The sequence below is a fragment of the Sciurus vulgaris genome (assembly GCF_902686455.1).
Source record: "Sciurus vulgaris genome assembly, chromosome: 3".
Taxonomy (NCBI): Eukaryota; Metazoa; Chordata; class Mammalia; order Rodentia; family Sciuridae; genus Sciurus; species Sciurus vulgaris.
The window spans coordinates 26,805,382-26,820,817 of NC_136463.1; the positions used below are offsets into that span (position 1 = coordinate 26,805,382).

The 15,436-nt window shown below is 44.2% G+C and overlaps 1 protein-coding gene across 2 annotated transcripts in view; it reads right to left on the minus strand.

The window, feature by feature from the left end:
* The window catches only part of FAM117A (family with sequence similarity 117 member A), a 42,772-nt gene that overhangs the window by 15,289 nt on the left and 12,047 nt on the right, over positions 1–15,436 (minus strand). For both annotated transcript variants that reach the window (XM_079134285.1, XM_079134286.1), the window contains exon 2: positions 2,772–2,941. In XM_079134285.1, the coding sequence (XP_078990411.1) occupies positions 2,772–2,941 (170 nt within the window). The remainder of the gene's footprint in view (positions 1–2,771; positions 2,942–15,436) is intronic.

The following is a 15,436-nucleotide window of genomic DNA, read 5'->3' on the forward strand; positions in this document are numbered from 1 at the left end:
ATCCATCCATTTTTAACAGTTTGCAGGCTGTCAGTGGGCTGGGGATACTGAAGTTCAGTGGTAGGGTGCTTGCCCAGCATGCCTGGGGCCCTGGGTTTCATCTCCAGCACTGCAAAATAAATAAATAATAAAGCTATCGAGGACTTCAGTAGACCCTGCCTCCCTCCCGTCCCTCTTCTCTTCCCCACACTCCCTGTATCTACCAATAAAACTTCTCATCTCCATCGCTGGGCTTAGTAGGGAAGGAACATGCTATTGAAGGAGCTGTCATGAGAACCTTAGGCTTTCACAGTGCAATACCAGCATTGAAGAAGGTAGCTTGTGACAGGCCAGAAGCCTCTAGCAGGAATTTGAAGGAAGCCCAAAACATAGAAGCAGAAAATTCCCTGAAGACCAGAAACGAAAATGGGCAGAGAACATATTTTGGTTTGAATGCCTATGCTGATCAGAAATCTCCCATCTCTTGCCTGCAGCCACAATATTGACAGGTTGCTAAGAGTTCCTCGAGGGCTGGAGCCCATCCCAGGAAAAGAGGAAAGCTGTATGGCTGGGCCTTGCCAGACCCATGGAGGCGCATCGCTGACCTCTGTCTTGCTGTGGCAAGAAGCCCAGACTTGTTATATAAAAGATCTGGCCTACAGCTGGAGCCTGAGCAAAAACACACAGCCTGGAACTCACGCCTCTCCACCCCGCCAGGGAACATCTGAGGCCAACCCTTCTTGCATTGACAAAGAGAAAGTTATCTGAAGAGTAAGATGGTGACTTCCTAGAAGGCTGGCAGCAGGAAATGACAGAGGTAGAGATGGGTGGGCTACACGGAAGCCTGCCATCTGGCAAAGTGGGAGGCCATTGTGAAAGCCCTTGTACTCAAGTCCTGTTCCTCCAGGAAGCCCTCCCTGACAAGGCATATTATTTGACTTGAGCACATCCCTAAAAAGAGAAAGGGGCACATGCTCCCAGCCCTGAGAGCAGGGAGCATAACCTAGTTGGCTTGCCTTTTTCAAAGGGCAAAGGAGCTTGGGCTCCCAGGAAGTAGGCCCACTTTGTCTATACCTAGAGTGTACTCTCTTCATCTTCTATTTGTAGCTCTAAGGAGGGCCATCGATTTTAACTTCTTGTTGCTTTAAATTCTTGTTGGTTCAAGGTGGGGTATCCCCAGGAGAATTCTCCTCCTCTAAACTTTGCTAGACATTTGGCCCCATCTCAGCCCTTGGCTGGCTGCTCACTGGCCTTCATGGAACTGGAATCTAGGCTCAGAGAGGTCAAATCTTGTCTTCATTTCCTTATTCTTCATTCCAACATGCCAAGAACAGGAATTGGCATTCAAACATTCACTAATAACATTTGAAAATGAATCTCATAAAAAATTAGTAAAAGAAAGGAACTGATATGACGTGCTCAGGAGAGGAGGTAGAGTGAGCTACAGGGGCCGTTCCCTGGCCATCAGAATGCCTACAAATAGGCAGAGCAGGCGACTCCACCCAGCATACAAAGGAAGAGCTGACTTACCCAACAGCATCCAGAAGAGAGGGCTGACCTTGAGCCCAGTGTCCTTTCCTCCCTGCTTACGCCTATCTGGGAACATTCATTTATTCTAAAGTTGAACAGGAATTGGTTTAAACTGCATCCGAAGAGAGACTTGACTCCTACCAACTCAACTGCTAAGAATGTTGAAGTCCTGAATCAGATTAAGAAATAGCTTTGTATGAAATGATTTCTCGCTTGGGCTAATACTGTTTTACTCAAAAATTGACAAATGGACTGGATGGTCTATGAAACTTCTTCCAAGCTTAGGGATTATTTTTTTCTGCCAGAGCACCAGAGATTAACCCAGGGGTGCTTAACCACTGAGCCACATCTCCAGCCATTTTAATTTTTTTATTTTAAGATAGGATCTCACTAAGTTGCTTAGGCCCTCACTAAGTTGCTGAGGCTGGCCTCGAACTTGTGATCCTTCTACCTTAACCTCCCAGGTAGTCAAGTTTAGGGTTCATTTTTTTTTTGGTGGGGCGGATACCAGGGATTGAACTCAGAGGCACTTGACCAATGAGCCACATCCCCAGCCCTATTTTGTATTTTATTTAGAGACAGGGTCTCACTGAGTTGCTTAATGCCTCGCTTTTGCCGAGGCTGACTTTGAACTTGTGATCCTCCTGCCTCAGCCTCCTGAGCTACTAGGATTACAGGTGTGCACCACCATGCCCAGTTAAGCTTAGGATTCGTAATGAGAAGAGTAAACATACTGAAGGAGAGGACCCTGGGCTCCACAGAACTCAGATGGGTACACTGGAATCCTAGTCTAGGCTGCAGGAAGAAATAACTCCATTATCTCAGAACTTTCTACTCCTAATTCTTCAGTGGGATTGATCCTGGCTCAGCATATTTTTTGGCCACTTCCTCTGGCTATCTGGGGAATGCAAACTCAATTGAATGTTGGCCTTAGTTTAATTTTAGCAAGGTAAATCTCATTTTTTAAAACCTAGTCTAAATTCCAAAGTCAACTGTTGAATACCCACACAAGGACTAAAAGTCAAACTGAAAACTCAGATTGACGAATCCCTTCCACCAGTCAGAGGGAATGCAAACTAATTTTCATGTAAGTTTACAAAGAAAAACAAGCTGGTAAACAGTAGAAGATGAAAAGCTATTTACATGTATAACCAAAACCAAGGACGAACCATCTCAATGACTGAGAAGGGTAGGCGGACCAAAGGCCTCCTCAGCCAGCCCTCCCACCCCATCCTGATCCCATTAGGAGCAAGTTGCATTACCTGGGTGGCCTTGTCATTGGTACAGCAGGTGAAGGCCCCATCAGCATCTCGTGGCCACTGGCCCAGAAGGTAGGAGCTGAGGATGGTGTCCAGGGAGAAGGTACGTCGGACCTGGGGTGGCTGAGGCCTACACACTGACTTTTCTGGGGGCACCGAACATGGGACGCTGGCTGGAAGAGAGCACAGCCCGCACACCTTGTCATCAACATTGAGGAAGGAGACGTGGCAACCAGCCTTCTCTCTTCTAGGAAGCCTCGCCTGGTTGCCATGCCTTCACTTCCCTCCTAGAAGAATGTGAAGCAGCTACAGAGCACATACAGTCTGACAAGGGCTTTCCTGACTTAACCGCCTAGGTTTAATCATGGAAGCAATTTATACCATTTGGCTGTGGCCTTCAGTTACTTTATACATGTCCTCTTTTTTTCCTGTTCCTAATGGACATGAACTGTGAACAGTTTCCTGAAACTAGCTGTATTTTCCATCATTAAAGAGGGAATTCTAAGTGGACAAAAACCAAGTTTTCTCCCATCTTTTATGTCTGAACCCCCTTCCTCCCTCCAGCAGGCATCACAGGGCTCCTACACACTGCACAAATCCAGCTCAATTAACTAAAGGATTCTTCATACTTCCTTTAGAACTTGTAAGCTCCAGGGAATCTAGTGCCTGAGAAGAGAAAAATGATATAACTACTTTCAACTCTCTAGGACTGAGGAGTCCAATTTAGGAAAATAGCCAAGTCATTTGGTTCTCTCCTCTTGTCTCTTAACTTCTATCTAAATAGGACCAAAATATGCAATTATAAATCCATTCATTTTAATCTACCTTGGTTAAAGATTTCAGGGAGAGGGCAAAAGTTGAAACTGGTGATAAAATGGTTCTGGAATCATCTGGAAATTTCAATGGTCTGAACTGACCCTGTTTTCCATGGCCACGTTCAAAACATTCCACTATCTTAAGATCTATATAGGCTCTCTCCTTTAAACAGAATAGAATGCTTTCACATCTGTAGTAATCCCTTGGTAATTTATTTGTATATTAAGCACAGCAAAAAGAACTAGGAACTGCAAGTATAAATAGACTTGAAGAGCTTTATATTAAAAAGATGCCAGAAGGTCGGCAGTTCCTCAAAAAGTTAAACATAGAATTCTCTTATGATCCAGCAAGTCTGCCTGTAGGTACATACACCACACCCCCCCCCCCCCCGCCCCAGAAAACTAAAAGCAGGGGCTTGAAAAGGTATCTGTGCACCCATAATCACAGCAGCTCAAATTGTATGAGTCAAACAGTGGGGTGCAGCCCATGCTACCACACAGATGCCAGGGGAAATGAGCCAGACACGGAAGGGCAGGTATCCTTAGTCTGCTTATTCAAGGTGCCTAGAAGCAAATTCACCGGGACAGAAAGGAGAACAGAGGTTACCAGGGGCTTAGGAGGAGGGAGAATGGGAGCTGTTTAATGGACATGGAGTGTCTATGTGGGATGATAAAAAAAGCTCTGAAGTTGGCAGTGGTGGCACATGCCCACAGTCCTAGCTGCTCAGGAGACAGAGATGGGAGAATCGCTTGAACCCAGGATTTCAAGACCAGCCCCACTCAAAAAACAAAAACAAAACCCAAATAGTTCTTAAATGCACACACAGTAGTCACACAACATTGTGAATGTATGGTAAATTTGATATTATTTGTATTTTACCACAAGAAAAAGACATACCACCACATTCTCCAAATTCATTTATGTATTTATGTAAACCTTGACATATTTGTAATCAATATAAAATGTAATACATTATGTTCTCTTATTCTACCCTTTTTACAACTCCATTTCCAAGTATCAACAATCTACATATTTGTCATTATTAAAGACTGTATGATATTCCACCAGGTTGACATATAGTAATTTGCTTAGCTATTCCCAGGCATTGAACATTTGCAGAGTTCCCCTCCAATTTGGATATTATCAATGAGACTATGAAGCCAACTTTCACTCTCAATTTTTATCTAATCCTTGCCATATTTCTAGATCATCTCCCTCAGCCATCATATAATATGTGCTCACTTAAAATAACTTATAAATGACTTATAAATACAGACACAATACATGTGAATTGTGGAAGTGTCAGGAATACATAAACAAAAGGAAAAAAATCTCAACACCCAGCAATAACCACTATTACTACTGTGAGACACATATATCCTTGCAGTCCTACCTTCTGTGTGTGTGCATGTATGTATATGCTTTAGAATAAAAAAAGGTATCACACCGTATACACACATCATTTTAAATGATCTTAACATTTCTATGTTAAAATCTCCCACAGACTCTCAAAGATGGAGGTCAAAGGCTTCATTTCTGGTCCCACCTATCTCCACTTTACACCTCACTGCTCCTCTCAGTCCCAGATCAGGTATACTACACACCACTTTGCACTACCATCAGGGCCTCCTTCCCTCCTGAGGTTTTGCCTAGCGTTTAAATCCAAGCCACCTGCCAGGGCCTGCCTAACTGCCTCCATCTCCACCCGGCCTTTTGGATCATGGGAATCCCCCACAAGGAGAGTCTCAGGATATTCTGAGTTTCCTCAGAATACTTTGTACTCTTGAAACTTATCATTCTTTCTCTTGGGTTACAGGTATTTGTGACTCCTAGATAATAAACAACCTGTGGCCAGAATACTGGCTTTGATTCATGTTTGCATCCCCCACAGCTTCTACAGCATAGGGCCAGCAATTGGCAGGTACTCAAGAATCTGAATACAATTGAACAATGGATACTAGAAGGGATACTAATGTATACCACAGATTCTGAGTTTGTTTGCTGTATGTATCCAAACCCAGCCCACTCACCTTGAGCAAAGGCCCCATGAGCTGCTTGACTTTTCCTCAGGTTCTGGAAAGCCCAACCTCTTTTGTGCCTTCCCTGCAAACTCATCACCCCGTAAGTTAGTGATAGGCCTGCTCATACCTCCTACACTAGCATTTCAACTACTCATTTTCCTGGGCTGGGCTTAAAAAGGTGGAAATATTTCTAGGAGCTTCTGGCCCACATCAGCAGCTGGCTCAGAACTGAAACGCTGTCCTGTGGGCCTCCAAAAGCATCTACAAGAGCCCAGTGATGAGACAGGGCCTCTGGAAAGCAGATATGCAAAATTATATGACAGATAACCAAAGAGGCAGGTAGGAGGTGGTAAGCAAGTGACTGGGATAAAGGATAGAATGTTCTAATCCCAGAGGCCAAAAGGAAGGGGACTATGACTGCAGAGCTAAAGAGGAATGTGGGGGGAAAGCTCTTGAAGCCACCTGTTCCATCCTTTCAAATGAGTCCCTGCAAGAGTCTCCTTTAGGATTTTTCTTACTGAAACTATACAGTACTATCTCCTGTTCATATGATACTCTCAAGCTTTGCCCCTTCCACACAAAGTACTTTGTGTGATGTGATCTTTATTCTCCTGTTAGTTCTAGAAGGGGCGAGGGAGAGGCTGATAAGGAAGATAGGCACAGAGCAGCTCAGATGGCACTTCACCACCCAAGGAGTCAGCAGGAGCCTAGATCTAAATCTAAGCCTTCCTCCTCCAAAGTCAGTCTCTCCGCGGTTCCCAAGTCTCACATCCTGTAGCATCAGGAACACGGAGTTGCTGGGACACCTGCCTGGATAACTGGATGCTTTTTTAAGCTCCTGTTCAGGGATGGAAAGAAAAGGAAGAGATGGCAGGCCTGACCTAGGCATCTCTAGTGACCTGTTTTCATTTTATATTTTGTATTTTTGGTTGTTTCTTGAGGAAGTCTTTGAAACCTGGTATAAAGGAGTCTATCTCCGTTCAACAATTTTTATGACACTCATTTTATATCAGTTTTCATTGCCCTCACGCTCTACCCTATTCCATGAATTATTTTTGGAGTCCAATCTTAAGGACAATAATCATAGTGGTACTTTGCCCCAGTACTGGCGGGGCTAGGGTGCACCCAGAAAACTGGACTTTGGTGTGAGAACCCAACAACCCATTTTTGCTCCATTCCTCATTCTTTCCAACCACCTCCAACCAAAGTTATTTGCAACAATCCAGAAGACTTCAGGGGTCCTGACTTGCTTTTTCATACACAAAAACTAACACAAATAGTTAAAAAAAAAAAAAAACAAGGAAGGAAGGAAGGAAGGAAGGAAGACCGGAGAAAGAAATGAAAAAACAGGGAAACAAGTACTGTCTCCCTCTCCACTGCAGACCTGCAGACCTGCAAAGCTCTCACTGTAACTGGCCCAACTGAAAGTCTTGCCTTAGTTTCTCTTCCTTAAATCAGAGTGAGACCTCAGCAGCACCCTAGCACAGGATCCTGGCTCAGCTCCTAGCTAGCCACAAGGCAGAATTTCTTCTGTCTGAGCCCTCAGCAAGGCTCCACTGCCCCTCCCAAATCCCCAAATTCTTGGCATGTCCAGCCCCTTTGAGGAGGGTAAATGCCATGTTTCTTGCATGCCTAGGAAACAGAGGGGGCACTTTTTAAAAGATTAGATTTTGACAGGAAAAAGAAAAATCTACCCCTTTTATAAATCTCCAAATGGTTTGGGAAGCACCAGCTTCTTTGGGTAGCAAAACTAATTAAGGACTAAACCAAGATTTCCCCCAAATGGAATATAAGCCAAAGCCCAAATTGGGCACTGGTGTTCCCATGCTTTCCTTAAAGGGAGTGCATCCTGACGGGGCAGTGTGGCATCCTGAGAGCTGGCAGAGGCAGAGATGTGAGCAGCACAGGTCTGACTGCAGCTGTCCTCACGAGGATACTAGTGCCGCCGACACCACCCACTTTACCGGCCTGCTCTCCCTCTGCGAACAGGGCCCCCAGCTGTGTTACCTCTTAGGGATGCTGGAAAGAAAAGCGGAGATGGAAATACCATGAGGGAGTCAAGAAAAAGGAGACTACCCAGAAAAGATATGGCTAGGTTGTGGCTACCATGTCCATAGGTGGCTCTCCTGTTCCCTGGAAGGTATGTGCATGTCTTTAGTGTCAAAGTCCTTCCCTCTACTAGTGACAATCCAAGAGTCATGGATGCCACCTAAGATAAATGGTGACGGGGTGGTATATAACACAGTTTGCAGACTTGGGCATCTTCTGCTGCAGGTCAGCACTTAAGTTCTGCTGCCCAATGTGACTGGCCTCAGTTGCAAAAAGCCACCTAGGAATCTCACAAGTGTAGCTGCAATAGCAGTTCTTGGGCTAATCATTCATGGGCATACCGGAAAGATCTGGGCAGTGGGTCCTGCCCTGCGCTTATGTGATTGTGGCCAAAGGATAGGAAGCATTGAAAAGCTGCAACGGCTGCTTGTGGTTGGAAGATGAATTGGTTTCATTTCTGGAAAGCACCCCTCTCAGGTTTGGGAAATGGAGGGAAATGGCACAATTGGCTCTGGTATCAGAGAAGTCTATATCATGACAGGTCATGACAAAGCAGCAGGCGCTGGGGCACTGGCTAAGTGGCTGCGGGAGGGTGGAGTGTCCTGTTTACAGCACTGTGGGGTATTATCGGTCCATCGCATGCAGCAGCCTCCCCAGCCCAACCACCTGGTGAAGCACCCTGGCACCAGGCCAGGCCATTTCACCATGCAGCTGAGCAGTGGCAGATGCGTTGGTTCTTGGGCAATAGCAAATGGAAAAAACAAAACAAAATAGCACATGCAGGAGATAAGAAGCCTTAGGTGCTATCTTTCAGAACCACTTGGCCCTGCCTCCCAACTGCTATGGGTATATAGCTTTGGGGAGAGGGGCTATGTATGGCAGGGACTAAAGGTCAGGTGTCTGCCTGGCGGGGAATAGTCAACAGGGCAGATGGCACACAGAGCAGACAACATACTGAACCAAGAGCAGAAGAGGGCCCAGCACACCACAGCACACACCCATTCCTTCAGGAAGCAGGTTTTGAGTGCCTGCTACATCAGCTCTGGGACAGACCCTGGTGATGCTAAGGAGGAAGACAAGAAGCTGCAGTCAAAGTGGAAGTGGGGAAGTGATACAACTGATCCCTAAGTGCCAGCTACCACCAGGCATGACCCTAAGGGCTGCCCTTGGCAAATGCCTCTTGAGAAGAGCCACACCAATTTGTCTCTGCTGCTCCCAATACCTGCCGGTGGAAATCAGTTCTGGCCTGACCACACCAGCACATCCCCACCAGAGGAACCTGATGGAGAAGGGTAACAGCTCTTAGAAGAAGGGCAGGAATAGGGTCAGGGGCAGGGAGGAGGAAGGCAGCAGATGATACAGGCAGTGAGGTGCTTCTGGCTGTTCTCCTCAGTTTGGGCAGAGAGAGACTCTTGCAAGGAGAAACTGACCCCTGAACAATGGGATCTAGCTGGACATCTGCAGAGACCATCCTCTGTAGAAGGGGCGATCTGGAAGAGAGAAGCCTGGGGCATAAAGACAAGGCTACCATCTAACCCTCCATCAGCACAAGGTATAGTCATTCCAGAATACCCAAGAAGGAAGAAGAGACAGCCAATGAGATCTTGCACAAAGCAAAAACTCAACAACTAGCTGGTTCAACAAACAAGTTATGAGTCATTTTCTCATGTCTTCAGGCTTTAAAACAGTATTAGCATTAACCTTCTCACCCCCCTCCCATTTCTTTTTGTGGTACTGGGGATCAAACCCAGGGCCATGTACATGCTAGGCAAGCACTCTACCTCTGCACCTCATCCTCAGCCCTCACTTCCCCTCTTAAAGAAAAAACTTGTTATAACAGAAGTTGCACAAGTACAAGTCACAGGAAATAAGAAAATGTAGATGAGCAAGAAATAAAAAAAAAACAAAACTATCCATGCACATTTGTCCTGCCCTTTCTTTGTGCACATATGTGTGCATGTACATTTTCAGTAAAAAGAGGTCACATTATAAATATTTTTCTACCACACTTTTTTGTTTCTTTGTCAATGATCTTTACTTAGGGAGGAGAAGCAGGCAGGGCCAGGGTAGTATGGCTAGACATTGAGGGAACAGATTCTCCCCTGTCCTGTTTCCTGTGATGCAGCCTTTTCGTTGGACAGAAATGTTAATCTGAAAAGGAACAAAGTCAAATAGGGATTCAGAATTTCCAAACATTTCCCCCAAAAACAGATTTGTAGTAACAAGGGGAAGTTCCTCTAAGCAGCCTCACAGGGATTACTTTTCTATTTCAGTCCATACACTGGGATTAAACAGGGCAAGCAGCTCCTGAGCTCCCTGTGGTCCAATGCTGCTTAACTGCTTAATTCAGGGATGTGTGGTTTGGGAGGGAGGTTGTGGTGAAATGGAAACCCCCAATATGACCATAAAACAGTCAGAAGCCCTCCATGAAAAGCCTTCAGAGACCCCATTCATCCCAGCTGGGGAAATTAAACCTGGAGCTTTGAACACCTTTTTTAACACCAAGTCACGGCTAACTTCAGCCTCATCAGGGAGAAGAAACTAGATTCAAAAGAAAGGCGAAGCAGGAGTAACATCATGCTTCCCCTACCAAGAAGGCTTATTACCCAAAATAAGAGCGATGGTGTTTGTGTATATGTGAACTTCTCAGCCAGGCCCTCAATCAATCACAGACTCCTTATTTAAGTATACAGCTCAAGCAAGAGCCATGAAAGCATTTCTGGCTACAAGTCTGACTTCCCAAGATGCAGACCACATCTGGAGGCAGCTGGAGAGACAAGCCAAGAGAAACCCTTCTGGAGATGTTACTGTGGGAAAAAATAAGGAATACACTAACTGTATCAGCAAGGAGGCAAAGGGTAACCCCAGAGAGAGAGAGAGAGAGAGAGAGAGAGAGAGAATATGTATCAAGAGTAGACAGCAGTCACTGACATTTGTTCAATTCTCAAGAAACTACAGTTAGAAGAAAAGGAAGTGGTGTGAACTTTTCACCTTTTATCTGAATTCTCTGAAGAGGAGCTCTGTAGGATTTCAACATTCTCAAGACAGAACAGAACACCAGGAGTTACTGACTGGAGCAGTTCCTTTAGGATCTATAGGGCCTTTGCAAGAACAGCACACACAGTGGGGACCCTATCCCCCTCCCTCTAAACAAATCCTTATCCCACTGTTATTTGGGAGTGATGGATTTTGGGGTGGCCTATACTCTCAAAGGCTAGGTAGACACCCCTCATATCTTCACTTCTTATAGCAGTCTGATCCCTATCAAGTAGAAAAGGAATCACGATGCTCAGTCAGCTCTTGTCTTTTAAGATAAGTGAGGCACAGGAAGGACCAGAGATTGAGGAGGATCTTGCAAGAAGACGACTGTGATTGAAACTGCATCCTGATTTCTGTTCTGAATGTGTGTACCCCACATAGTCATGAATTCTCCTACAGGATGGAGTTTCCTAAGTGTTGTACCCCCATGTAGGGGTGGACTGATTTCTCCAAGGTCAATGAGCAAGTAAGGCCCTTTATTCCCCAAACAGAAGACTCTTCAACGTACAATCCCACTCTTGTATTTCACTGTCAGACTCAACTGGGCCATGACCTCCTGGCTGCCTTGGTTCAGGAACCACTCCACGGGCCATAAGGTTCTATTCCCTTCCTTTGCTAGGAGCCAGGATGATTGTTCCTGGGTCTGGAGAACATTGTTTTACCCACTAGGCATGTTGGGTCAGCAAAGGAAGGAAGAAGACAATTAAAAATTTTTAAAAATGAGGTATCCCTTTTCTAGTGAGAAAGGTAGAGAGTAAAATAAAGGAACTAATACAGATAACTTTCAAATAATCAAAATAATTTTTGACTTGTGAACAATGACTTACTTCTAAGCCCCATCCAGCCTGCTTTCTCCCTGACTTCCAGCAAACTGCCAGACAGCAATATGTTTAAGCAACTAGTAGTCAATTTAATGTTAGCCCCAAATACCTATAAATGTTGATAGAATTTTGATGACCCCATTTTGTTGCCTCCCCCAATAATTTCAAAAGCCAGAGGAAAAAAAATGTCGGCATACCTCTTTTGAATTGCTCACATCAATACTCAGGTTCATTAGTGTTAATTCAGAACTGGCTCTGTGCGACTCCCAAGGTAATATCTTAATCAGGAAGTCAACTGATGCCAAAATCACTGGGTGAAAGGTTGTGGGGAACAGAATATTTATATAATGTCGAAGTACCACCCCTAATCCACTTACTGGAGAATAATGTGCTTTTGCTATGGGAAATCTGTTGGTTGCCACCTCCGATGAACAAATTGAGCATAGCGAGGCTGGGGATGAAGCTCAGGGGCAGAGCCTGTGCTTGGCATGTACAAGACCCTGGGTTCAATCGCCAGCACCAAATAAATAAAAACATAAAACACACAAACACACATACATATACACAAACACAATTTCAGCATGACTACTTATGGACATTATGTCATTATGTACCTCCTGAAGTGATGTATTAAGTGCATAACTTTACCCATGAAATACTTTGTTAGGAATGTTTATCCTGAATCAGTCAGGCCTCAAACATAACTTCCCATTTACAGGAAACACAGGGGATAGAGGAACAAGATAAATGCCACCATAAAGAAATAGAAAAATTCAGAATGCAGAACAGCTAGAATACTACTTTTCAAAATGTCAGTCATAAGAAACAATAGTAGTCAGGGGGTATTTATAGACTGAGATACTTTTTTTTTTTTTGGTACTGCAGATTGAACTGATGGGTGCTTTACCACTAAGTACATCCCAGGTCCTTTTTATTTATTTTTATCTTGAGACAGGGTTTCACTAAGTTGTTGAGGGTCTTGTTAAGTTGCTGAGGCTAAACTCAAACTGTAATCTTCCTGCCTCAGCCTCCTGAGTCACTGGGATTATAGGCATGTGCCACTGTGTCCAGCTAGATTTAAAAATGTCTTCAAAGACAGAACTAAATGAGATCTTGTCTGGGTCCCAGATCACAAAGTTGCTAAAGAGGAAATGTGAAAACAGACTATATGTTATATGATATGGAATCATAGTTAATTTCCTCAGGCATAATAATATTGTGGTTATGTAGAGGAATGTCCTTATTCCCAGAAAATGCCACTGAAGAGTACAGTGTCATGATATCTGCAACTCACTTTCAAATACTTCATCCAAACAGTATAGATGGATGCACATACATGAGTATGTCTACATATAGGCACAGGAGAGAAAACAGGTAAGAATTGTGGCAAAAAGTAATCAATAATGAGTCTAGGTGAAGGATAAATATTATGCATAGTACTCTCAACTTTTCTGTAGGTTTGAAAATTTTCCAAAAATAAAGTTCTGAGGAAAACAAAACAAAAACTGGCTTAACTGAACAAAATAGAAATTCAAATCATTCTGTAGCAAGACCTAAAATCTTTAGCATTCCAACCTTAGCAGGTTGTAGCCAAATTCAATGGTCATTGGATTTTTAATTGGGGGAAAGAGAAGATGAGCAAGAAGTAATAAAATCATGAAGGAAAATCTGAGACAAGGAATGAAAACTCACAAAATGCATGTCAAATCAAGCTAGAATAAAAAGATATTAAATGAAGGGAGACATTAAGCTAAATTAAGAAGTGCCATGTCATTCCAGGGACAAGACCAAGACTATAAGCAGAATTAAGGGGTTCCTAGGAGTCCAGAAACATGAATAGAGTTGGATACAACCTCAGATATAGCCAGTTGAGTGACCAGTATGCATCCATTTGTCTTTACTGCCCTTCAAAAAGAAACCCTGTGAGACTCGAGATCACAAGGAAGAGAGGTAAAAATGGCTAGAGAGATGGTCGTTAGACCCCAGGAATAAGGCAAAATGAATTACTATTTATTAGCAGCCTTCTGTGTGGGTGAAAAATGAACAGTAAAAAGGTTTTAGCTGGAACAAGTGAGAGTCTGGCTAGACAAAAGGAAAAACCTCATCAGAACCGAATGAAGGAGACTGTAGAGTCTACTCCTGAAAAGCACCAGGAAGAGATAATTACAAGTCCCCAGCTGTCTCGACATTCACCCAATGAAGCCAGGAGGTCACACTAGATAAGCCTGAGTCTCCTCTAATGCTAGAATTCCCTAACTATTAAAGGATAAGAGACGGTTACTAACCAGTGTAGCTAAGGTGAAATCTCAGAGCTCATGCTATTATCTGGGGCAAGTTAAGAAATAAAAAAGAAAAAGCACAAAGTTAAAGGGAGGCTTGCCTTACCTAGGCTGCTCAAACAGCTGTGTTGTGGACTACCAGATGATCTCTCCCAGCTCCTCCGGAGGAGGAGAATATAAATAGTGCTCAATTTACCTGTGGCTAGCCACAAGCAGAAGGTCTGGTCATGTGACTAGACAAGCTGGGAGTTAACCACCAAGCAGGCCTCCGAGCTCAGAGGGCAGGTTGGCCAGCTTGCCACCCTGCACTGGGTTGGACTGTCGGGATCCTCTTCTCTTAACCTTGACTCTGATTCAATCTGCTATGGGATTGTGGGGGAGGGGATAACAGAGACACACATATGGTACAACTGCTTGTTTAGATTCCTCAGGGCCAAAAATGTCACAGAATCTGCTCTGCCTTTAGGGTCTAAGATCCTATTAGGGTTACTCTCCTCAACCATCACATCCTTAAAAACCTATGTGAACCATCTTGTTCACTTTCACTCCTCTGATCATCTCCATTCTCAAGTTCTGCTCTACTGTTCCAACTCAAGAGGAGACAACTAAGAGACCACCACATCCTGCCAGGTGATTCCCTACCTAGGTTCTGACCTTCGGAAACTGACCTTAAATCAATGGCAAATTCCCATGCTATGCCCTAGTTGTGGAAAAAACCCAAAGTGTGCTGGGCAACATTCCAGGGCATCCCCTGCTCTGAAGCCCTGGTTTTGCCAGTTGTTCAGATTTCCTAAGAGAGGCACAAAGGTTATGCGGTGCCTCCAGGGTAAACTAGTCTGGAAAACAAGATTAGGTGGCCCCTCCAGAAAGAATCTTGAAGGTATCACATTGGAAAGATTTTTTTTTCCTACCCTCAACAGATGGCTAAAACCTCCAATGACTTCCCAACAGAAGGTTGCTACCGGTGTTACCCCCTCAACATGTACGTGTAGAGGCAGAGAAGGTATGGCGCCCTTTATCACTGGAAGGTAGGTTCCGCCATCTTCCCTTGCATAAGATCTGAAATCAGGAGCTGCTTCGTGATAATGTCACCTATTATAAATCAGGTAAAGAAATAACTTTTTTCTCCTGAAGCAAAAGGGAGAATTGAATCTGGGGAAACACTACAGGATGTTAATTACCAATATGTCTGAAATGGAGATATAACTCAGAGGTAGAGCACTTGCCTAGCATGTGAAAGGTCCTGCATTCAATCCCCAGCACTGCAAAAACAAAACAAAACCAAAAACAAAAACAGAATGTCCTATCCAAGCCTCTTAAGACCTAGAACATAAAAGCTGAGTTGTTAGCTGGGTACAGTGGCACATGCCTATAATCTCAGCAACTTGGGAGGCTGAGGAAGGGGGATCACAAGTTCAAGGTCAGCCTGAGAAACTTAGTAAGACCCTGTCTCAAAATAATAAAAGGGTTAAGGGTGTGGCTCAGTAATAGAGCACCCCTGGGTTCAACACCTGTACCAAAAACAAAAACTAAACTAAACAAAACTCACTTGTCACAATCCTTTGTGAGCAGACAACCTTACCACTTGCACAGCAGCTCGAACAGACATCTAAGCTTCGGAAAACCCCACAGGAATTTGGGAG